The sequence below is a fragment of the Myxocyprinus asiaticus genome, chromosome 33, assembly GCF_019703515.2.
Source record: "Myxocyprinus asiaticus isolate MX2 ecotype Aquarium Trade chromosome 33, UBuf_Myxa_2, whole genome shotgun sequence".
Lineage (NCBI taxonomy): Eukaryota > Metazoa > Chordata > Actinopteri > Cypriniformes > Catostomidae > Myxocyprinus > Myxocyprinus asiaticus.
In genome coordinates, this window is record NC_059376.1 from 25,485,649 (window position 1) to 25,512,404 (window position 26,756).

Here is a 26,756-nt window from a genome sequence, read left to right on the forward strand (position 1 = left end):
GCACAAATAAACTTCTTGCAGCGTTTGAGGGTAAGTTTGAACACAGGCAGGCATTAACAGTTTTCCATGTCAAAGTCAATACTAAGAAATATAATACATCTGGAAAGTTTCTTTTAGAACTGCTTTGTGGCAATTTCTGTCTATTTAGTGCACATCCATTCACCTTTTTTCTGCTCTTTTTCTTCTGTTATGAAGAAAATCATCTCCTACCTACACTATTAAATCAGATGTGTGTTCTCTCTCAGTTTCTCAGTGGTGGGAGTGATCCACTCCTTCTCCTCCTCCAGCGTTTGTTCATGTCAGTGACCGAGACCTGACAGAGACTGAGCTTCATCCAGTCGACTCCATCAATGATTTGCACCTAACACACTCTGAGCAGCACAACAAAGGTATTTTCAAGTATCAGAGAGTGCTTCTATCTGTGTCAAACACTGAATAAGATCTAACATTGATTGATCTATGTCCACGGCACTAAATAACTGATTTGTGTCACACCAGAACACTTATAAAGATAGTTTGTAGGACTTTAATAATTTCTTAGCAACTCTTTCCTTACTCCTTAAATTGTAGGAGTCATACCACCCCGCTCGCCACCTCCCTCCAACAATGGGAGCCTTCAGATGCAAGACAGAATAGTTGTCTGTCAAACGGCACTACCCGTGAGAAGACCCTGTGTGGGCAGACTGAATGATATATGCACTTCCAATAGGTGGTGCTATTTCTTAGTATGTTCAGCTATTATTGTATGCCTCCTCACTCTTGTTCTTATCTTCAGTTTTTTAGGTGAGAAAATCAGTTTTTATCTCTTTCTATCCAATCATATTTAATTCTGAAATGAATATGTTTTAAGGTTAGACTTAAAGGTAAAGTGTGTAATTTCTGCACCCATAGTGTTACCAAATGTATTTGCTAAAGTGATTTAATCACTTATGCAATTACCCAGGTCGAAACTCACATAATTCCCATTTGAGCTAATTTTGCTGTGTCAGGCTAGTTGGGCTCAAACAAATAGAGCAGTGTTTTGGTGCCGCCACACAGTGCTTAGACCTTTTGGAGAAATAAACCTACAAGTGGTTTTTAGGAATAGTTCACCCAAAAAATTTAAATTCTCTCAAAATGTACTCACCCTCATGCCATCCCAGATGTGTGACTTTCTTCTGTAGAAAACAAACAAAGATTTTTAGAAGAATATCTTCGCTCTATACACTACCGGTCAAAAGTTTTGAAACACTCATTCTTTATTATAATTATTTTCTTCACATTTTAGAATAATAGTATAGTCATCAAAACTATGAAATAACAAAAATGGAACTATGGGAATTATGTTGTGACTAAACAAAATCCAAAATAAATCAAAATGGTGTTATATTTTAGCATCTTCAAAGTAGTCACCCTTTGCCTAGAATTTGCAGACATGTACTCTTGACATTTTCTCAAACAACTTTTTGAGGTATCACCCTGGGATGCTTTTTAAACAGTATTGAAGGAGTTCCCATCTATGTTGGGCACTTATTGGCTGCTTTTCTTTATTATTTGGTCCAAGTAATCAATTTCAAAAACTTTTTTTTATTTTGTATTATTACATTTTAGTTTTATAATAAAATTAATAAATATGGTGGCACAATTATATTTTTGTCTACAAAACTAATTTCAAACATTTAAGCATATGCCTTCAGATCAAAAGATTTTTAAGATCATGTGAAACATTTCAGTCAAGTGTTTCAAAACTTTTGATCGGTAGTTTAGGTCCATGCAATGCAAGTGAATGGCGACCATAACTTTGAAGCTCTAGTGTAAAAGGAGTTATATTTTGGTCTACTCTCACCTAAACTGACTGGATTGCTTCAGAAGACATGGATTAAACCACTGGAGTTTTATGGATTACTTTTATGGTGCCTTTGTGTTTTTTGAAGCTTCAAAGTTTTGGTCACCATTCACTTGAATTGTATAGACCTACAGTCTATACAACCTTAATTTGTGTTTTTCAGAAAAAAGAAAGTCATACACATCTGGGATTGAATGAGGGTAAGTAAACGATGAGAATTTTCATTTTTGAGTGTTGTATCCCTTTAATTATAGTTCACTCTGCACATTAAACTGGCATTAGAAGAGGTATTTTAGCTTCACTTCAATTCACACACTTCACCTTAAAAGGGTCTGTTCAAACATATATGTATTTTATCAAATGACATCTGTTTCTGTTACTAACACTCCAGTCTAACAGAGCACTGCTCTCCACACACTCTTGGAGATGGTGAAACAGAAACAGGAAGCAGCTGAAGAAATCTCCCTACTCTTACAGGAGCTGCACAAGATGCACTTTAAACTGACTGATGTGGGCAATGAACAGTGACCATGAATACTGTATATACCACTCATCTCAAAAGCACAGCAGAAATTCTGCTATACCTTGACAACACAGAGGAGCACTGATCAGGAGCCTGGTACTGATGGAGAAATTCAGATCAACATGTGTGATTCTCTGTCTTATGTCATTCCAAAAGTATCCGCTAGTCCATTGATTTGCTCAATGACATTTACTTGGCCTGTTTTTATTTTTTTATGAGCAATAAGATCTGACAGTTTTATGGCTGAAATTTCTCATAATATGTTTTAAAAGTGCTATTTGTGTAACTCTGAAAGAAATCAGCACATAAGGCCATGAAGAACTCATGCCCACCACATTTTCTCTGATTTAGCTGGAATTTCAATTAAACTGTCATCAGACTCATTCGTTTTCTGGTCTCTTACCATTCCACTCCTATTAAATGGCCTCTGCACTTCATCAGAGAAAGGGTTAAAAATGGACAGAAATGTAAAGATTTTTGTGGACGCATCTGAGCAATTTTCCGAAAGGGATTTCCCTCTAGAGCAGTTGAGAGACAAAACCCTTAGGCATGCCCTTGACCAAGTGAAAGTTATTGATGGTCAACGTATCCAACCAAACATTGCACTTTCATATCCCTATTTTGCGATAATAAAAGTACGGTTGTATCGAGTGACGCAGGACGCTCAGACAAGAGAGGATACAACCCAGCTGTTAATACCGCAGAGCCGCCAGGAAATGTTATTTCAGGCAGCTCATTGTAATCCGATGGCAGGTCACTTAGGGGAGAGGAAAACACTGAACCGACTAATGGGCCATTTTTATTGGCCGGGCATTCGCGGGGATGTTCGCAGGTGGTGTGCAGCATGCCGCGAATGTCAGCTGGTGAATCCACCAGCCACACCAAGAGCACCATTGCGCCCCCTTCCATTAATCGAGGTCCCCTCCAAAAGAATTGGCATGGACCTCGGCGGCCATTGGACTGGACAGCACGCGGACATCTTTGTCCTAGTCCTGGTGGACTATGCAACGCGATATCCGGAAGCAGTGCCTCTGCGCAACATATCAGCATGCAGTGTTGCGGAGGCACTCTTCAAAATAATCTCCCGAGTGGGGATTCAGAAAGAAATCCTCACTGATCAAGGCACGACATTTATGTCACGGACACTCCGTGAACTTTATGAATTATTGGGTATTAAATCGATTCGCACCAGTGTTTACCATCCGCAGACAGATGAGTTGGTGGAGCGATTTAATAAAACCCTGAAGAATATGATTCGTAAGTTCATACACGATGATGCTAGAAATTTTGATAAATGGCTCGAGCCCCTGTTGTTTGCAGTGCGAGAGGTCCCGCAAGCCTCCACAGGGTTTTCACCATTTGAGCTGCTGTATGGGTGGCGCCCGCACGGTGTGCCCGACGTTATACGGGAAACTTGGGAGGAAGGACCTTCAACCAGTAAAAGCAAAATTCAGTACGTTCTTGATCTTAGAGCAAAACTCCACACTCTGGGGCAACTAACACAGGAGAATTTGCTCCAAGCTCAGGAACGTCAAAGCTGACTCTATAATAGGGGTACTCGGCTACGTGAGTTTGCACCGGGAGACAAAGTGCTCATATTACTTCCCACATCGAGCTCCAAATTACTCGCCAAGTGGCAAGGACCTTTTGATGTCACACGATGAGTGGGAGATCTTGATTATGAGGTGAAATGAACCAATAGAGGGGGCGCACTTCAAATATACCACCTCAACCTCCTGAAATTGTGGAGGGAGGCGGTCCCTGTGACGTTGGCTATGGTAGTTCCGGAGAGGGCGGAGCTCGGGCCGGAGGTGAACACAAAACACAGTCATATCGTCCTGGTCACTTACGGAGTCCACCTCTTACCGTATCAAGTCACAGAGGTTGCCAAGTTGCAGGAGGAATTTGCAGACGTGTTTTCAACTCTGCCGGGTCATACGAACCTCATCCAACACCATATCGAGACTGAGCCGGGAGTAGTGGTACGTAGCCGTCCCTAATGCCCGAAAAAAAGTCCGGGAAGAATGCTCGATATGGGGGTAATGGAGGAATCCCACAGCGATTGGTCCAGCCCGGTTGTTCTAGTCCCTTAGAGCGACGGGTCCGTACGGTTCTGTGTGGATTATAGGAAAGTCATCGCAGTGTCTAAATTTGACGCCTACCCAATACCTCGTGTTGATGAGTTGCTCGATCGGTGGGGCACCGCTCACTTTTATTCGACACTGGATTTGACACAGGGTTATTGGCAGATCCCCTTAACCCCAGTATCCAGCGAAAAAACAGCCTTCTCCACAACTTTTGTGTTACACCAAATTGTGATGCTTCCATTTGGTTTGTTTTGAGCCCTGGCTACGTTTCAGCACCTCACGGACTCCGACCTAAAAGGGGGTGAGACAGTTCCTGGGACTGTCTGGCTATTATAGAAGGTTTGTGCCTAATTATTCGGACGTCACCAGCCCACTGACTGATCTCACTAAAAAGGGAGCTCTAGACCCAGTCCAGTGGACAGAGCAGTTTCAACAGGCGTTTACGCAGGTGAAAGCCGCACTTTGTTGGGGGCTGCTTTTACATTCACCCAATTTCTCTCTCCCTTTCATTCTACAGATGGATGCTTCAGACAGGGGCTGGGGGCCATGCTCTTGCAGGAGGTGGAGGGGGAGGAGCACCCGGTGCTGTACATCAGTCGCAAGCTCTCGCTGAGGGAGACTAAGTACAGCACCATTGAGAAGGAGTGTCTTGTCATCAAGTGGGCGGTCCTCACACTCTACTACTACCTGCTGGGGCAGGCTTTCACCCTCTGTTCAGATCACACCCCACTCCAGCGGCTCCACTGTATGAAGGATACCAATGCGTGGATTACCCGGTGGTATCTGGCTCTTCAGCCGTTTAAGTTTGAGGTGGTCCACAGACCGGGAGCGTAGATAGCTGTCATGGACTTCCTTTCCAGAAATGGCAGGGGAGTGGTAAACAGACTGGATGTCTCCCCGGCCTGAGTCGGGCGGTGGGGATATGTGGCGGCGGGGGCGTGATCGAGTGTCCGTCTGGAGAGAGAGAAAATGGTAAGGGTGCATACACCTGAGCCTGATTATGACTAACACCTGTTTCCAATTGCAGTAAGCTTTGGAGAGAGCGGTATAAAGGGACCATGCCAGTAACGAGGGTAGGAGAGAGAGCTGCCTGACCCAAAGAGACTGTGTTATATTGTGTGGAGCTGAAAAGCCATTCTTGAGTTTGTTTAATTAAAACCTATCTTTGAGTTGAGTTCCCAGATTCCTGTCTCCTCTTTTCCACCCAGCGACCTCTTACACTAACATATGCATCTTTGTGCAAAGTGCTTGGATAAGTAACAGTCTATCCAAGAACATAAATTATAAGCACTTCAGAAAATAGATTTTACATTTACTGACTAAAATGTGAGTGGTGCTTCCTCATGTTAAAAAGAAGAAGAAGAAAAAAAACTGCCACCACAATGCTATTGCTAAGGTGTTCTGGGTGTATTTGGTGCATTGCTATGTTGTTAGGGAGTTGCTAGGTGCTTACTGGTCCAAATCAAAAGGACAAGTAATAATGTTCTGGTTCCTAGATATGGCTCAGGTCCCTCCTTCAATGCAAGTCTATGTTTTTTTTTTTGCATGCTTACGAAAGTAATAGCACATACAGCATCTCCTCAACTATCCACACTTAGATATAACATTTATATACGTAGCACATGGGATGCAGGATGAGTTATGTGCTAAAGTTTAATCCTTAAGGATTTGTTCAAATCATTAAACCTAAGTATTATTGTGGTGTCACAAGAAAAGCAAAAAAGTCTGTTTATATAATATTGTATATAAAATAATAACTGCTCATACAGTATTTATTATGACAATGTCTTTCTAATAGTCTTTGTATTGCAATATGTTGCAGATGATTGTAAGAGTGAATATTTTGTTTCCCTTTTGGATTTGTGTGAGCAGCTGGGAGCACAGACATTTCAAAATGAAAGTCCATGGTGTATTAGAGGCTTGTTTATAGTTAAAAGTTCTGCGTTATGCACCAAATCGTCATTCAGTTAATCAGTTCTCTCCTTTTCCCACCACCTAAGTTATTGGTATTGGCAAACATCTCGGTTACGTACGTAACCTCGGTTCCCTGAGATGAAGCGAATGAGACATTGCGTTAATTAACGCATATGGGGTGTGCCTTCTTACACGTCCTAGTTGAAACCTCTCTACAATAATGCCAATATTCTTATATTGGCTATGGTGTTTGAGCCCCGCCTGTTTTGGCGAGAAGTTGTCCGCTATAAAAGCAGGTGCGCAAACACCATTTCCTCAGAATTTCTGACTGAGAACAAGGAGCGCATCGCTCGTACCTCAAGAACTCTGAGTCTTGTAGTGCGGCTAGCGTTCGCAATGTCTTGTTCCCTTTGTCTTAGGGAACCGAGGTTACGTACGTAACCGAGACGTTCCCTTACGATTCAGTCTGCACTTGACATTGCGTTAATTAACGCATATGGGGAACAGAATCCCATCACGCCGCACTCAGGTTTAGGAGGGTTACTTTTGAAATGTATTCCACTACAGATTACAGAATACATGCTGTAAAAAATCATTTGTAACATATTATGTTAGATTACTCAAGGTCAGTAACGCATTCTAATTGCTTTGGATTACTTCTTCAGCACTGGTAGATTTTTTCACTTGTTTTGGCTATAAAAACTCTGCCACTACAGTAAGACAAAATACACATGTTAAAGTCTGAGTCTGATTAACTGGCGTCCAAGACAACGGAGGAGGAGATGGAGGTGGTGGAGGAACAGAGCCAGACAGAGAAGGAGGACAGGCAAGTGGAGGAGGGAGTGGAGGTGAAGGCAGAATCAGGGAATGTGCAGAATGTGTGGGATTGTTTAATGACTTTGAATACAATTTAGCAGCATTACTCTTCGCCTGTTCCTCCTTATTCTCTGAAGTCCTACAGAACTTGTGCAGCACCTCCATAGGCATGAAGGTGGCCAGTGTTCCGACACTCTGGACAGATTTGGACAGCACAAACCCCAGATGGGCGTAGAAGTGTTGCTTATCATGGGTGGTTAGGCACAATCAGGTGCAGCCATGCCCCTTGGCATATCGCTCTACACCCTCCATCAAGATACATCCATATCCCTTCCCTTGCAGCGTGCTACACACCATGACTGACTCCACAAACAGACTACGGCTCCCCAGTATGCGGGATAAGCGGGCATGGCCTATTAACTTCTCATCTTGACTGTGCCTCTCCCCCTTCAGTAGGAGGAGACACACAGGATAGTTGTGGCTTGACTGACAGAGGGAGTGAATTCATGCTCCAATTCTACGCTGCCACTGGGCATTCAGTAGCTCCGCACATGCCTCCACAAGGTCCCTGAAGAGGTTTGATTTGAATGACTGCGCAGCCGATATCACACCTGCACACACGCCAAGGGCAGGGGTCAACTCAGAAGTAAATGTCAGTGACTCTCGTTTTAAATAGCACCGGGAGTTATTGGAAAACATCATTAGCAGCTAAAAGGAATAGTTCACCCAAAAAAGAAAATTCTCTCATCATTTACTCACCCTTATGCCATCCCAGATGTGTATGACTTTCTTTCATCTGCAGAACACAAACAAAGATTTTTAGAAGAATTTCTCAACTCTTTTGGTCCATACAATGCAAGTGAATGGGTGCCAGAATTGTCAAGCTCCAAACATCACATAAGTCAGCATAAACGTAATCCATAAGACTCCAGTGGTTAAATCAAAATCTTCAGAAGCTATATGATAGGTGTGGGTGAGAAACAGAATAATTTTAAGTCCTTTTTTAATTATAAATTCACCTCCCTGCTCAGTCAATAGCCGCTTTAACTTTCACATTCTTCTTCTTGTGTTTTTGGTGAATCACATTCTTCATGCAAACTGCCCCCTACTGGGAAGGGATAAGAATTTCTAGCAAAGGAAGACTTAAATGTTGATCTGTTTCTTACCTACACCTATAATATAACTTCTGAAGATATGGATTAAAACACTGGAGTCGTATGGATTACTTTTATGATGCCTTTATGTGCTTTTTGGAGCATCAACATTTTGGCACCCATTTACTTGCATTTTATGGTCCTACCGAGCTGAAATATTCTTCTAAAATTCATTTTTGGGCGAACTATCCATTTAACTTTCTTCTTTCATTATGCTATACATTAAGTGTACACAGCAGAGAAGTAAAAGCTGTTCTCTTCACTCATTACCTTACAATCACTTATTTCCTATATGACACTCATTTCTTGTGACTTGCTGCAACAGCTGGCAATTATTTTCAACACTCAACAGTTCAGTTATAATCACCCTGATAGCCACATGTCACTTTTACAGGCAAATGCTAGATTGATAAAAAGGTAAATTGATTTTTAAACATAGTTAAAGGCATTTTGAGTAATTAAAGGGATCAGAAAATGAAACAAAACGGCTTTCAACAGCTTTTTATTTTATTTTATTTTTTTTAGCAAGTGTGAAATGCTGATCAAATGTGTGGGTTTTAGAGAGGTTGTGCTATAATGTTGTTTGCAGGCCCAAATATGGAGACAAATCTTAAAATGGGCAAAGTAAGGCTGTTCTGGATATTGCAATTCAACATGAAGAGTCAACTGATTGTTAGACCCATATGAAGCTCATTCAGCCTTTTCACTTCAAATTAATTACAGGACTAGTACTACCAAAATGAAAATTCTGCCATCATTTACTCACCCCCATGTAGTTTTAAACACATTTGACTTTCTTTCCTCTGTGGAACCCAAACGTTGGGCAGAACGTCAGCCCTAGATACCATTCATTTTCACCGTATAAAAAAAAAATAAATAAAAAAAATAAAAAAATAAAATTAATGTGTAGGCTATATAAGAAGCCTGCACATTATAACCATTAAAAAAGGGGAACTCGTAATTGGTGGTGTATGTCCAATTTGCACGGTAAAAGTGTGCAGACTTCTTATATACCTTATCTTTTGGATTTTATTCGTGGCCTATAAACAGTTTTTTGGGGGGCTTCTCAAAAGGTGCGGTAAGTTCCTAACATTTTTTTTCTGAGGAAAAAAAAAAGGATGCAATAAAAGTGAATAATGACTGATTGTAAACATACTGCCTAATGTCTTTCTTTTGAATAAAGAAAGTCATATGGGTTTGGAAAAACATGAGGGTGAGTAAATGATGACAGAAATGTGTGTGTTTGGGGGGAGGGGGGTTAACTATCTCTTTAAAGCGCTGGATTTAAGCTGGACATTGATGATGCCTTCGTTTAATCTAGAGTGATAGTGATGCACAAGTACATACTAAAAGTACGAAAAATAATTCCACTGTCACAAATGCCCAAGTGTCGACACAGCTGAGCTCAAGAATACAGACCTCAGTCATTCATTTGCTACAGTCTGCGACGCTGTTCTCTAACAGGAAATGAAGTGTTTCGTTTAACATTTCTAAATATGGCAAAAGCTTATCTTAATGTTATAGTAACAATTTATCAATGTTGGCAGTTTGAAAATAACATGAATGCTATGCAGTAACACTCAATATCAAACCATATGACAATCGACAGAAACGACAGACCGGTTATTTAGCAACCCATAAGGTCAAGAAAGAAAAGGACAAACCCATATGAACACAGCAATCGGTGATGTGTCTGCTGCTTGTGAAAGACGCGTTCATTTTATTTTGATTTAGTTTATGAGCTCTAATCTCTGATACCTATATGCTGGTAAATTATTTCGCCTTCACAGCAGAGAAAGCAGCTGTCTTTGAAACTCCCTCTTCTTCTGCTGAGATTTAAAGCAGATTCAACATAGAAACGCGTAGTACTGTCAACTAAAGGACAGTTTCTAGTTCTAACAGAGATTCTCTGGTTCTAATCATGAATGCGCATTGCATTTTGGCAGTACTCTTTTCCACCACCAATTGAGGGACATTTCCTCCATCCTTCCTATTTTGTCTCAATCAATTCAGTGCAGCTTTGTAAAAAAAAAAAAAAAAAAAAAAAATTAAAAATACATTTCCACCAAAATAATTTCTACTCTGCCTCGTTTATTAAAAAAAAAAAAAAAAAAAAAAAGCAAAAATCACCGTTACAGAACATACAATGGAAGTGAATGGGCCTGCGCATAACCGTTAAAATACACACTGTTTCTTAAGTATAGCCATAAGATAACATTATACATGTTAACATGATTTTAGTGTGATAAAATGACAACTTCACTTACGAACCTTGTCTGTGTAAAGTTACTTCCAATAGGATTACAAGGTTTAGTTGTCATGACAACAAAGTTGCGATATCGGATATAACTTCACAATGATGAGGTTAGAAAGCCATTTTATCACACAAAAACCATGATAACTTGTATACTGTTTACGTCTTGTGGCTGTACTTTTGTTTCTGTGTTTTTGGCATTTATGGTCTGGCCCCATTCACTTCCATTAAAAGTGCCATACTATACTATAACAACAAAAAAATAATTAAAAATTAAAGTTTAAAGTGCGAGTTAAAAGTGTTTTTGTGGTAATCATCAACATTATGCTACAAATGCTGTTAAAGCGATAGTTCACACAAAAATGGAAATTCTCTCATCATTTACTCACCCTCATGCCATCCCAGATGTGCATGACTTTCTTTCGTCAGCAGAACACAAAGATTTTTAGAAGAACATCTCAGCTCTGTAGGTCTATACAATGCAAGTGAATAGTGACCAAAACTTTGAAGCACCAAAATGCACATAAATACAGCATAAAATAATCCACAAGATTCCAGTGATTAAATCCGTATCTTCTGAAGCAATATGATAGGTATGAGTGAGAAACAGTTCAATATTTAAGTTTTGTTTTTGATAAGTTGCATTCTTCGTGCATATCGCCCCCTACTGGGCAGGGAAGAAAATGTATGGTAAAAACTGACTTATTGATGATTTAACCACTAGAGTCGTATGGATTACTTTTATGCTGACTTTGTGCATTTTGGAGTTTCAAAATGTTGGCACCCATTCACTTGCATTGTACAGACCTACAGAGCTGAAATATTCTTCTAAAAATCTTTGTGTTCTGCAGAAGAAAGTAAGTCAAACACATCTGGGATGGCATAATGGGGAGTAAATGATGAGAGAATTTTCATTTTTGGATGAACTATCCCTTTGCGTTGAACTTGTATTGAACCCTGGAACATTAATTTAATGGGAAGGTTATGAAGGAATCATTTAAGTACCTCCCTAATGAGTATTACCTCCTACTTAGAATCATCCAATCAATCGGATTCATTGCTGCATATTAATATTTATTCTTTGTGACTCAGATGAACACACTAACACCCCCTCCCAAAGGGGGAAAAATATTTTAAATAAATGCAGACAACCTGATTTATCCAAAGTTTATTAAAAGTACAATCTGTAAATGCCGAAACTAGCCAACCCTCAGTGGTGATACCCAACTAACAATAACCAATTAACGCCCTAAAGAGAGGGGGGTGGACTCCATTCCAAAATATTTTTATAGTGCCTTCATTCAAAAGTTTACAAACACAAAACTGATTCCTGACATTTAAATGGCACTGTTCCGATAATTACAGGCCGCACCTTTCACCACACGCACGCACACACATTCGCAACATAAGAGTCCCAGCAGGTTATCAAAATGTCTGCTTTATTTATTTTTCAGGTTGACTTGTTCAGAAAGACTAAAGGGAAAATCTGCACTAGATTTTACCTCGCATCCTCAAATTTGGGGGGGTGGGTCAGCGAGTCAATCTTTAACAAAAATAATATACAATAATAATAATGATATTAGTAATACATTATTCAATACAACGTGGAGTTTAAGTGAGAAAATCGGTCACTGTGGATACCACCAGCAAAAACTTTTATGCACCAACATCAGGGAAGGAAACAGGTCATATTTAAACAAGTGTTTATCAAAGCTTTGCATCATCATAAAATGCTCTAAAACTTTGTTACATTTTTGCACTTTTTTTTTTTTGCATTTTTTTTTTATTGAAAGATAACTTGTTTAAACATAGATTATTATTATTTTTTTTATCTTATCTCTTTATTCTTTTCTTTGTTGCGACTGCAAATGACCATGAGAAAGAATGGGTCCTTGGCTGGGGATTTTTGGTGTAAGTGAACGTGTGTTTGCGTGTATATGTGCGCACATCCTCTCCAGGCTGTGGTTGGTTCAGGGTCACAGCATTTGGGCTGGTAATGCTTGTATTTCATACTGAGCAGCTGACGCAATGACAGTAGGTGTGTTTGTGTGAGATATGATTTTTATGTGCGAGCATGTTGGTTGGAGTATGAGTGCACATAAAAAGGAATGTGTGCATACAAAATGATTTCGGTCTGTGTTGTGTATAGGGTGTTTGTGTATGTGTGTGTGTGTGTGTGTGTGTGTGTGTGTGTGTGTGTGTGTAAGGCACAGCCAGTCTGTCTCAGTCCCTAAGGTCCATGCTGGATCCAAACAGAGCCACCAGTTGCTCTTCATAGTGGGTGATGTTCCTCTTCATGATCTCTTTACAGGGTCCCAGCAAACGCTCAAAGGCTTGTATATCAATCACTGAAACACACACATCAACCATGTGATATCATTATTGGAGACTAGCTAGCACTCAGTTGCCTGCACTTGTCAAACATTTTACTTATAGTGAATACGCTTGATGAGTGCAGTTTTCTTTTTCTGTGTTGATATTTTCTACTGAAACAGGAAGTTTACAAGGTACATTTCAAAGGGCTCATCCCTTCTTTTTTTTAAACAGCCAATAGGCTTTAGTTATGTCACAGCCATAAATCACGGCCATAAATAACTGGACAAAAATCTGTGTATAGCAGTCATAATTATTTTTGGTCCATTTTCCCCAGAAGAGAACGACTGTAAATTTCAAATGCACATATCTGCTAAAACTGACTTTTGTCAAGGTTTGGGAGCACACTAGCATATAGATGACCACAAAGCTAACAGACACAAAACTCAGATTTTGATTTACCCAAGCATTTGATGTCCCCAATAGCATAGGCTGAGGCAGCTCGTGGTTTATTGGTGACAAGAGCAAGTTCTCCAAAATACTGCCCTCTGCTGCAGCGAGCAATCTCAACCTCAGCGTTATCATGTCTGTCTGCTTTCGTCTGAGAGAGACAGAGATTAAAGGTGAAGTGTGAACTTCCTGCACCACTTGCACAAATGAGTGACTTAAAAAGTTGTCTCTGCATATTAAGTTGTGAAAGTATTTTAATATTCAAAAATTACACTCTTCACCTTAAAAATCTGAACTATTTTTTTATTTACAAACTAAGCAATCAACAGATGTGTCTAAGACTGATAATATAACAGAGTGATGGAAAAAAGATAAAAAATAGAGGAAAGATACTCACTTTACTCTTCATCATAATCTTTACCTCTCCAGACTCCACAATGTAGAAGCAATCAGCCTTATCACCCTGGCAATGCAACAGCCCATAATAATAATGAATAATGATACAATAGCATCAGTCAGAGCCCTGATCTTTAGCTTTGCTCTATTATTATAGTGCTATAATTACGCCTGCTGTATGTGAGTGTGGCGTGGTTCTTTTAGACATTCTTTAGCTGCTGCGAGAGTTTGAGAGCTGAACAGAATGTTAACACTCTCACCTGTACCACCCACTGACTAACACACAATGGGCCTTATTCATGAAACACAAGCAGAACAAATTTCTGTGCAATTCGTTCATAAATCCATTCTTATGTAAATAGACCTTTTCACACTTCCGGGATCTGGAATGAGTAAACTTCAATAGCAGTAAATAGGAGTGAATGGGAGACCATGGCAAATATAATTTTTGCTTACTCATTTGCTCCAACAGCAAAAGAAAAACGGCACTATTACATTTCTACAACTTTCCAAATGAAGAAAAAAAAAATAGAGTGATGAATTACGACAATTAGAAGAGAGATGGCAAATTTACTGTCACTCTCTCAGCAACTGTATCAGAAACCTCATTACATCTGTAGTAATTTGTTTTATGTAAAACTAATTCCAGGGTAATATCAAACAAATTCTATAGATAGAACTGTACACTTAACAATTTTAAAATTGCGAATATGAAAAAGTTTGCTAGATTTACGCTGCAGAATTAAGGCGGAAACGCGCTTATATCTGTGAAAAGGGTCCATTGTTGCATTGACTTGAATGCGACAATCTATGCAAGAATGGTTCTACAAATGATTTACTCAGAAATTCGTTCTGCTCGCGTTTCATAATCACGGAATAGTTCACCCAAAAATGAAAATTCTCTCATCATTTACTCACCCTCATACCATCCCAGATATGAATATCTCAGCTCTGTAAGTCCATACAATGCAAGTGGATGGTGATCAGCACTCTAAAGCTCCAAAAAGCACATTAAGGCAGCATAGAAGTAATCCCTATGACTCCAATGATCGCTTTGGGTGAGAAACAGATCAATATTTAAGTCCTTTTCACTATATTTATTTACTTCCAGTCACTCTCCACTGCACGTTCATGAGAGGATCCAGTTCATGCTGTCTCACCGTGATGCAAGCGGGTTGGCAAGTTCAAATGAAAGCAAAACCAGTGACGCTTGCGAACAGTGTTCTCTTGTAAACAAATCGAACTGCAATTCCAGTTGTATCATGTCAGTTCTCACGTGAACATGCCAAAGCGCTTACATCATGCGAGAGGCAGCATGAACTGGGTCTCCTCATGGACGTGCACTGGAGAGCGATGTGAATAGGACTTAAATATTGATATGTTTCTCACACAAAGTGATCGTATTGCTTTAGAAGACATTCATTTAACCACTGGAGTCATTTAATTTTAATTAGAATGTCTGTGCTTTTTTGGAGCTTTAAAGTGCTGATCACCATCCACTTGCATTGAATGGGCCTGTATACAGAGCTGAGATATTTTTCTATAAATCTGTCTTGCAGAAGAAAGTCACACACATCTGTGTTGGAATGAGGGTGAGTAAACGATGAGAGAATTTTCATTTTTGGGTGATCTATTCCTTGTACCAAGCCACACTTAATGTATGAATTTCACTGCTTTTGATACCAAGATATTAAACCAAATAGCACATTTTCAATCAAATGATGCAAGACCTTTTCTCAGAACGCACTTCAATTTTCTCATCCATTTTTGCAATGACTTTTAACTTACTGATGTCATTACATTTTTAGTGGGTGTACCGATAAGTCAGTTCCTCTTCAGATAAGTGTCTTTGCAGAGTAACCACAGGTGTCATTCATTGCATACTATATACATATAACTATAGACATGTTCCACTAAGTTTATCAACCAGAAAGTGTCCAAATACTTTTACACATAATTTTCAATAACACCTTGTGCTTGTGCTATCTTTCTTCAAAATAAATGCCACTTGGTTTAATATTTTGTTACCTAATGCAATTACATTTTTAAGTACGGCTTTAAGTGTCCTACTCTTGGGGGCCACTGTACGCAAATAAACATCTCACCTGCATAATGATTCTCTCTCCATCCTGAAATGATTTTACGCCCAAGACGTCAACAATCTTCATTCTCTCAGACAGCTGAGAGACAGAAAAAGAATGTCATTACTTGATCATTTTATTACCAAAAAATATTCTTTACCTCCTAAAACTGCTCAATGTTTGCTTTAGCTTTACAATCCTGACATTCTTTCATTCTTTTAGTAAATGAATAGATTTTCTCCATCTGTCTTGGTCTCACCTCTAGTGATTTGAGCAGTGGGATAGACTCTATAAAGCATTCATACATCCTCCTCTTTTTCGCATTGTTCTTCACTATGAGTCTACGGAACGTTGCTCGGTCCTGAAACAGACACAGGGTTCAGCTGAAAAAATATTGAATATCAGAATACATTTTGGATTTATGCTTCCGTCACACTTATTTTCAGTGTCTAAGACTGTTCTGGGTGAAATTAAATAAAAGTCCAGCAGTAACTTCTTAACATTATGAAAATGAAGTTGCAGCCATTCAGTGTTTCAACTACATGTCCACAAGGTGGTGCTGTTGTAGGGCACTAAGTCAAAAGTGTTTGCTGTAAGTTGCTCTTTCACACACTCACCAGTGCCCAAAGGGCTCCCTCCTCTTTAGCAATTATAGTTGCAGCACGTGGAGTGTTGTACATGAGGGCCAATTCTCCGAAACTGCCTTTATTATTGTACTGACCCACACAGCAGCCCTCACCACCCTTCTGTACCACAATATCAAACACTCCCCTGCAAACACAAACATTTGCATAATATAAATACACACAGTTTGTGTTGTGATAGCGATCTAGTTACTACACTTCTATTATTCACAATTTTATAATAATATTCTGACCTCTAAGTACTGACATGCAATAATATGGTTTAAATAACAATGAATAGTACTGAACACATTTTAAAACAATACTTAGGTGAAAACTTTAATATTCAAAACTTCTATTGTGCCTGGTGGTGATTAATTGAAATACTGTAATGAAGCTTAATATAAAAGGTGGATGATGATAAGTGCTGCATTAACTATAGATAAAATCAACAAAAGACAACAAATTGACAACAAATGTCACTGTCGATTAGTTTGGTCTGTGTGCTTTCGCACAGAGAACATTCTTAGGTTAAGTCATTTTACAGTTGTGAAAAAGTCTATTCATATGAAAAAAGACATCTGAAAAATGGTGGGGAATATAGACCAAGCTGCAGCAGAAAAAAACAAAAAACAAAACTGGGTTGCACACAAGCTGTCCAAATCACTGAAGCACTTTACAGTGTTTCCCCTAGGGTATTTTTAAGCAGCGGTGCTGTTGTGCTCACATCCATGAGCCCACAACGCTGGATCCGTATTTATGCATATCGGCTTAAAACGACCTTAGAATCATTACAGATGTGTTATTCATGTTCGCCTTGTCGTGTGTGTTTACTGGGGACTTCTGACACTTCTGGAGTGCTCTGGGGGTAAAATTTACTAAAACATCTGAAAATGTAAAACAATCTCACGGGGGATACTTACCTTTAGTTTTTTCAGATGGAATGACTTTTAAAGTATATAGCCTAATTATGGTCCTCTGCTTCAGTCACTTTTTTCTCAGCAAGACATGATGCAATCATGTGCTGAATTGATCCTACGCTAAGCTCCAACCCCCTTCGTTATGGTTGCTTGCTCTGACAAGCTCTGCAGAACTCCCCATTGGAATGAATGGGAGATTGCCGTGAACAACGCGTTTTTGGACAAATATTCTCTTAAACGGAATGGCTAATATTTTTATGTGGGCTGGTATGAAGAGTGACACTGCAAAGCATTTTTACATAAAGTTCTTTGTAAAAGAAATTTGGTTAAAGACTGTGGAGACTGTGAATCAGAATCAAGGCAAACGATTACAGTCACTTGAAGAGAGAACAACTTCATTTAATAGCGTTTACACATTTAATAACATTAACAGAGCTGTTTATAACATCTCATAACACACTAATTTTAATGCTGTGAACTGTTTATTTACTATCGCTTTTACAATGACCTGAATTGAATTAACATTCAGTTATTAGCTTTAACTTACCTTGGGGCAAATGTAGGTGTCGTTGCAGATGTTATATGTTCACTTGGGAATGAGGGCTGACACAGTTTAATCCATAATATGATCTTTTCCAGATTTATTTAAAGACACTGCGTGTATCCTCTGTGGGTAACTCATGTCACTATTACAAATGACCCGGCAACATCGTGTTTGACATTTTTTGATTATTTTGATAACATCCCACTTAAAACTACTCACACACGTCACTTCCATAAGCTGTCATTGTAAAATAGCTCTTGCGTGTAAAGAGTAATGGCGGCAGGGCTTAGCAAAGGGTCAATTACATTTATGTTGTTGTTCTTGGCAAATACCTTTAACAAATATTTTAACAGGTAGTTCAAAGGAAGTTAATTCAAAATTGAAATTTCTGTTATTACTTCTTAAGTCTGTATGGATTTCTCTCCCTTGTGGAACACAAAAGGTGATGTTAGGCAGAACATTAGTTTCAGTCACTATGCACTGTCACTATATTTTTCCTCCATACAACTGAAACAAACATTCTCCCTAACTACTATCACTTTAAGAGTACCAGTCAATGCTCAACAGTTACATTAAAAATGGCCATTTATGTTGAAAAACTGCATTGAAAATTTTATTTTTACATACTTATTAAAATTAACTGATTCACTTGGAAGAGAAAATACCTGTACATGCCAGATGGCAATCTAGAGAGATGAACAAGTGTTTAAGAGTTTCTCTTCACCCTGCAGTAGTTCTGGTAGCATTTTACACAAAGCATTTTTGCTGTTTCTGCCTTTGTCAAATGTGCTGTTTTGTGACTTTGTGAGGGAACGCCATGGTATACGGGTGTCAAAACTAGATCGCTCCGATGTCCTGCGCTTGCAACGTTGACAGCTTTGCTTTCTTGATTATAAACAGGAGCGCTTACACTAACCTCAACAAGCACTCAATGAGCTGCTGCATGAGAGAGGGATGCAGAAGAGCTGATTTACTGATTTGCTGATTCTGGAATTACATTTTGTTACAAACACAACATTACTGATTTGATTTGTTCATCTGTATGGATTGGTTTACCAATGCTTAACTACATGTTAAAGTGAATAAAGGCGAGCAGGAGTTCCCCGCATTATGAACGTGGAACAAAAGGGAATGATTAAATTTGCACGCAATGGCTGCAATACCGTGCCAAATTTCAGGTTCTGCAGGTGTCCCACACTCCCGTAGGACTGCTATATGGTGACATCACTGTGAGTTCTTGTGTGTACTTGTGTGTATGAGGTAGTGTGCCTTTCGTTTCATACCAGCCATTAGTATCGTCATGGTACCAAAATTTCAGTAGTCGGTACCGATACCAGTGAAATTTCACGGTTCTCGATACCAATTTCAGTACCACAGCATAAATATGCTAATATGACAATGTGCTATTGAACACACCTGTCTAGACTATTTAAAAAGTTACATTTCAATGTAAATAATAAATGAAAAAAATGTCTCAATCAAGGATGCATTGCTTAAGTGTTTTAAGTAGCGTCCTACTGAAATCTGTTTTATTCTTTACCAAATCATGTTTTCCTTTTTGTTATTATTTTCCAGAACTCAATGTTTTGAGTTTAATTTCATAATCGAAATGGTGTCTAATCAATTCATTCTTAAAACTTTTCACAAGTGAAAATATAACTTTTCAACATGCCATCATTGCATTTTTTTTTTTGCCAAACTTTTATTCAACAGCAGTCTTGCTTGTGATATATTGCTTCATTATTATTATTATTATCATAACAGTGAATATTACATTTTACTATGCTTTTGTATTATATTTCTTTCACAATTTCTTCAATTTCATGGCTCTAGCTAATATTTTGAAACATGCTTTTATTATGACGTGTATTTTTTGCCTGAATCTTCATTTTCCGGATAAACAGTTTGAGACACTTTTAAGTCACGTCTGAAATCTCATGTCTGTACACTGGCATTTGAGTCTGACAAATGAAATCTAGGACACAGTTCGAATGTTTGTATTTTGTGTTTTAGATTACTGGTGTTTGTGTATATGGTAATTTTTAAAAGTTATGTTTTAAATGTTATTACTGCAAAGCACTTGTTTTAAATGCTTTATAAACAAAGTTGAGATTAAAGCGCAAATGCTGTGATTTAATTATATAAATATATAGTTTACATGTGCAGCATGGTTCACAGTAGATTAGTGCTCTGCTCTGTCATCTGATACAATGTGTCATGATTGATTCTCAATATGTATGAGCTGTCAGATTTATACATTCAAAGTACGCAACTCATCCACAATAAGACTGCAGCCTTTAGCGGTTTAAAAATCACACTAGGACATGTCATGATTTAAATTTGATTAATTGTTCATTTCTATGTAAGGAGTAACAGAGCATGTGTCAGTAATATTGCACGCTAGTACCAGATTGAGTCGTGCTCGGTACTGCAGAAACACTGGTATCGTTACATCTTGTTTATTTTAGTATCGACTTGGTACCGAAGTACCGGTACTATTGACAACACAACCAGCCATATTTAAATGCGTGCAGCGAACTAGGGCTAGCAAGCATTAGGTTGAGTAAAGAATATTAATGAACCATGTGAAATCTCAGCAGCGGTGCTCTTAATTTAGCAGCGGCGGTGCGCCGCTGTTGAATGCATATAGGGGAAACACTGTTTTATATTAAACACTGAGGTAATAAGCATATACTGTAGTGTCTTGTGGCCAGGTTGCCATGTCAAGTGCTGTTTAATGTGGTTGTGTTGCTTTTCACCAGGACATATAGTAACTTATATTTTAATGCAGTATTCTTATCTCTAGGTTATAATAAATTCAAAACAATGCATGTATTTCCATTGTGGAAAACAACCTATTGTATACAGTATAAAACTGTTCCTGTTTAACTTTAAATACTTCCTTCATAAAGCATGCGTGCATGTGTGCCCACTATTCAGAGCATAGCATAATTTTGATCAAAGTAATCTTTTTGATCGAAGCAATATTTGTTATTCAATGTTTAATTAACCCATTTAACAATTTTCAATGTAATGCAATATGTGCAAATGTTAAGCAATTTACATTTTCAAACTTTTTTGTGAAAAGCAATCTGTGCTTTTTATTGTAACTATATTGTAATTATATTTTAGACCTTCTTACTCAAAACATACAAACACATTTAAATTTTTTTGTTTTTAAAAAAAAAAAATTAAACGTAATTTGTTTGAAAGAGCATTAGATAAGATGTGGAATGGCATGCATTTTTTTACATATTGCTGGAAACAAAATATGCATTTCCTTTTTATCTGATTAATCAATTATGCAAGGAAATACATGACAGATTAATCAATTATCAAAATAGTTGTTATTTGCAGCCCTAATCATGATATACAGAATATTGTTATAACATAACCCACCATAACCCACCCATCCTGTTACACAACATTATCATTACACACACCTGCTGCCTGCATCAACCCATTATTAAAACACACACACACACCTCTCGATTACATAAAAGTTGTCCCCATCATCTCCCTGATCAATTACGTGTTCTTGTGGCTGCACGAGAACCTCAAACATGGCGTCCAGCACCTGTGAAAACTGCTCCTGTACAAGTAAGAGACAGAGAGAGAGAGAGTGATGAAGTAACTCGTGCTTGTGTACGTGCCATTTATGTATTTAGAATCACTCTTGATACAGAAGTGCACTAAATGACATCAGCAAAAAACTGCAGTTCAAGTAACAGTATGTTAAATAATTTTATCACGATAAACAGTTCAAACAGTTGCTGGTTAAGCGTGGCACATGTGATGAGCCACATAGGCAAAGCAAACCTATCTGACTAGCCCGCACACAGTCCAGGAATGACCCAACCTGGATGACGTCAATCTGTTTACTGCTTTACAGCCCTCATATCTGAATGATTGTGTGTGCGCGCATACCTGATCGAGAGCCTTGAACAGCAGTATGTCCTTGCAGGCCTCCTGTAATCTACAACGCTGCTCGTCTGTTTTTGGATGGACAACTCTCGGTTCAGAGTCTTCCTCATCATCATCAGGGTTAAAGGCCTCCGCACACACTAAGAAAAAAATTATAATTTATTTACATAACAAAAGTCATCGCCAAATTTGCATAAAATCAGTGCATTTAAAACAAACACTCTATAACTGGGATTTGGCACCCCAGTTTTTAGAGCAGTCAAAGTGACATTGCTAAATTAAGATATTAAATTTATATGTTAACATTTTAAACAGTTTAACTGAATTTTTAATTTCATACAACCATTTCATTCTTCTTTCTAAATACTGTTTGGAAATCTTGAGGTTAGCCATGATTATTATATTCTATAAAACATGCATTGTCAATTTAATACAAAATAACTCTTTTCCAGATATTATTTTAATTTAATTTCATATGCTTTGGCTAAAGTAAAACCATGACACAAAACCCAATTATTGAATTTGGAAAACAATGCAATTTATAATATCACACTTATTAATATTTATATAGAGTTAAAATAGGTCTTTATGCCTGAAATTTTATAGATGTTGTTATTATTTTAGGATAGGGCTCGCTGCAATTGAATTATCGTATTTATGGAAACTTGGCATCACAAATTTGAAAACTCCTGCTCTAAAGACATCAGTTTAACACTATGAATTTGAAAGAAACATCTAAAACCAAAGACAGAAGGTAGGAGAGGAAGACATGTGAATGAACTGCAATTGTTTCATGTGTATAGTTTGGAATGAGTAAGCTTACAATGTTGACAAAATGGACAATGCTTCTGAAATTCACAATTTTACAAATTAGGATTCTCGTTGAGTTAAACTATTAGGCTCTACTCAACATTCTTTATAGGTAGCATATCTTGATTCTTTCACTTGATGTGGGACTTAAAATATCCCATGCGGAGAAAGGTTATTCATATCTTTAAAGAGGGGATTTTTACTGGAACACAATTGAAAGGGGCAGAATTATTGTGCATATACAGTCAGAGCGATGACATTATTACTATAAAACAAACACAGGGGGAAATGACAAAGGCAGGGCACTTATCTTACACATACACACACACACACTTTAAACCACATGATTAGTGCAATGACGTCAAACAGAACTCACCCGACACTCTCCGGTTAAATCTGCTGGGGGGAGGAGCTACAGAGCAAGAGAGAGAAAGAGAGAGTTAATGAATCTTTAAATTCTTGTGTTCACTTTGGTACTATAAGCTGTAAATGACAACTGAAAACACATACACAAAAACACATTATTCCCAGATGATGTTAATGATCAAATACAGTCTCAAAATCTCACATGTGCCCTACAGTAACTGTGTGGGTGTGTTAAATATTCTGTGAGGTCAGTCAAAGGCCTGTCCTTCAGGCTGTACCAGTTTAGGAGATTGTGATTGTGTGTGTTTTTGAGAGATCACAACTGAGTGCACTAGCATGACTCTCAGGAGCTCAGCCCAGGTCTGCACCCCCTTCCTCTCTCACTGTGCTGTTACAATCCATCAGTCCATTATCTCTTTGGTGTAAAACTAGCAATAATCTCTCCCACACAAACACTCCCTTGTTAGTGAACTACACTCTTAGTAACTGGTTTGCTCATGCTTTCCAATGGCTCTATACAACATATGCACACATATTGGTTTCTCATAATGTGTAGTCATGTTAGAACACACATCCAAGCAGTTATAATCCTGCAACACATATTACACACACCACACATTTTGCAATTCACACAGCACACCTACAATACATGAGTTGCACTCAAGTTAATGCCACTGAAATTGTGTGCTGTCACATACAACCATTCAAATTTACACCTCTCAGCTAATTATTTAACACTGTGTGTGTCTGTACAACATCCAGATAAGGCAGCTTGATAAACAGCCGTGTTGTGAGAGTACTCAAAGGAACGAGTGTGCGCACAAGCGTTTGAAGTATCGTGAGATGGGGTGCTTCAAACTCACGTGTAGGGGATATCAAGTGGCCAAAGTTGCCATGACAACAAAATACAAGGAAGACCTCCCTATTGCTATAACAACTATCCCCCCAATACACACCCACTCACTCGCTCTTGGCAACCAGAGAGAGAAAAAGAGAGTGAGACACAAACAGTGACACAGGAAGGAAGAAATGGGTATGTGGAATCATATGGTATGAAAACACTGCTTTACTCACAATTTGTTTTTGCAATAATCCAATTTTTTGCATAAATTAAATTAGCAACTTGGATGGAAACCCCACTCAACTTAGACGAGAAGCACAGCGTCGCATCACTGGTATCACACAAACGGTGTGGTGCAAAGGGGTGTCAATCCAAAACAGTAGCTGGGTTTCCATCAAAATGTTTTTTTTTTGCGCATTTATGAAAATTAGACTAAAGAAAATGCGAAACATTGCACGTTTCCATGAATTGTAAACGTGCATTATCTTGAGGATTTATTCATGGAGCAGCTGAACGATCTCTTTGCTTCGGGGAGAGTTGTATTTGCTGTAATAAAGCAATCGTACATTATGATATTAAATGCTGCCAGGAGACATTGCAGAATAAGTGCAATAGCTCACATAACGAGGGCTCAAATTGCTATTCCCATTCGCCGACAGCCTCCATATACATGGGAATGCCCGTGCTCAAAACAGTTCTGTTGGATTGAGGACCCACTTTAACGACGATCTGTGGGTGAAGCACTTTAAACTAACCAGGGCTACGTTTGAAGAATTGTGTGCCATGGTCGGGCCTTTCGCTAAGCCAGTCAAGTCAAGCTCTCACACACCTATACCATCCGAGCGCATTGCCATCGCGCTTTACAAATGGTCATGACACATCATTGTTCATGCGAATAAGCCATTTCCATCACTTTAAAGCAAATTTTAACAAATGCAAAACTCCAGAAAATCCACCTCCTCCTAGCGCATTAAATATTATGCAAATTTTTTGAGTTAATATGCATTGAGCGTTTCCATTCAGGATTTCTTATGCGCCTTTTCATAAATGCGCATAAAAATAGTTGGATGGAAACGCAGCTAGTGAATGTACAGTAATCACCGTACAGACAAAAGTTATATATAAATGTTTTTGTACTTCTTTACGAATAAACAAAATTATGTCTAAGTGCAAACTTTAAGATTAGAAAGAGGGACATTTATCATGCAGTTTCTCTATGCATTGTCTATGTAGCCTAAGCTTTAGTTCAAGCTGTCAAAACACAAAACAACAAATTTGTGACTGAAAAATTGCCTATCCACATTGTATTTTCAAGCCAATAGTCAACAGTATATGTCCCTTGATTACGATTTGGGTCAAACTTAATGTAATTTCATGGAAAACTATGTGAGTGGCATAGCAGAATTTTGAGCAGCGACCTGGAGTTGTGGCTGAGCGCCAACAATGGATGGCGAGCAGCGACGGCAATGTGTGTACATTAATAGAAAAAAATGGATTCGATTTTTAGGATGCGGTATGGCATGACGCATCTGGTGTGCGACCCCCATTAGTGTTAGGGGTCTGTTTAAATCCCTAAAGTATAAGCAAAAGCAATACTGACTTGTCTTAGCAAACACAACTAGCTGTACACAACAGTTAACAATGAATTACAAAACCTAGAGTTGTTTTAGAAGTGTTTATTTTTTTTCCTCAGTGGCATTATTGATATTCTTACACAGTCTTATCACTCACTAACTGCTGGCAAATATTAGCCAGAGAGAGACAGACAAGAAATTCTAAAAGTAAACAGTGTATGTGTCTGCGATCTCCGTAATGGTATGGCTAAACTCAGCAACGCAACTATACCACAAACACACTAGAACTCTGCTTTCTCACACAGAAAATTATGGATAAACAATAAGGATGCACACAAATTTGCATATAGGTATACAAACCAGTGGTCCACAAATATGTTTTTTTTTATGCTGATGGTAGGGTTGGGTAAATATAAAAATTTTCCGATGCATCGCGATCTTCATGTGAACAATCTCAAAATCAATTCTTAAATCCCAAGATCTATCTTTTACTGTATGTGCAACCCTCCACTACAATGAGAGGAAATCACTCTCATTTGCAATCAAATTCCATGCTATGCACCGAAAATGTTTTATTTATTTGGCAACTGTCTGTTAAAAGTTAAGATTGTGTGGTTTAGTGGAGTATTTAACAGAGATCCTTTCATTGCGTGCTGAGAGTAAAAGTTGTTCCGTGTAATGCGTATCCAAAGACGAGATCCATGTGACCCATTTATCACTGAATAATGTCTCTTTTAATATGCTTTGTTCTTTACAGTCAGTCAAAAACAGATTGAAAACAACAAAAAAGAAATATGTAATGCTAATCACGCATAGCAGGGATGATGTAAAGCCATTCGAGTCCTCTCTCGTTAACATGCGCTCTTTACAGAAATGTATGTAAATACTTGTAATAGTACAAATTATGCAATTAAACAATACAAATGTAACAAAAATTAATATATGCAATATAAAATCATATTTATTGATTGAGTACATGGATTTGTTTATTTTTAAGCTAAAATGTGACCAAAAAAATGAAAAAATAATAAAAAATAATTAGTAAAATGTATATTTTCAGAATGTACCTACTTAGAAGGTCCCCTGTATAATTAACAACATTAGCTTGAAGAGAATTTCTTTCACATGAAGTAAAAGGGACATTATAACTGAAATATACCCATATGAATCGATATAGAATCAAAATCGAAAAGCTTGTGAATCGGAATCAAATCAGAAAATCTGTATCAATACCCAGGCCCAAGCTGATGGCGATCTAGACAACAGGGTTGCCAATGGTTGTTATATTACAATATAATTGATAGGCCTGTTGCGATTATATAATAATAGTCGGATCACGTT

General features: G+C 38.2%; 1 protein-coding gene across 1 annotated transcript in view; it reads right to left on the bottom strand.

Moving 5' to 3' along the window:
- Window positions 1-11,995: 11,995 nt before the first annotated feature.
- The window catches only part of LOC127424700 (cAMP-dependent protein kinase type II-alpha regulatory subunit-like), a 29,264-nt gene continuing 14,503 nt past the window's right edge, over window positions 11,996-26,756 (bottom strand). The window contains exons 2-10 of the mRNA XM_051670100.1: window positions 23,011-23,046; window positions 21,828-21,964; window positions 21,386-21,492; window positions 16,431-16,584; window positions 16,073-16,174; window positions 15,838-15,912; window positions 13,734-13,799; window positions 13,349-13,487; window positions 11,996-12,921 (exon numbers count right to left, since the gene is read on the bottom strand). Of these exons, the coding sequence (XP_051526060.1) occupies window positions 12,797-12,921; window positions 13,349-13,487; window positions 13,734-13,799; window positions 15,838-15,912; window positions 16,073-16,174; window positions 16,431-16,584; window positions 21,386-21,492; window positions 21,828-21,964; window positions 23,011-23,046 (941 nt within the window). The 3' untranslated portion in view covers window positions 11,996-12,796. The remainder of the gene's footprint in view (window positions 12,922-13,348; window positions 13,488-13,733; window positions 13,800-15,837; window positions 15,913-16,072; window positions 16,175-16,430; window positions 16,585-21,385; window positions 21,493-21,827; window positions 21,965-23,010; window positions 23,047-26,756) is intronic.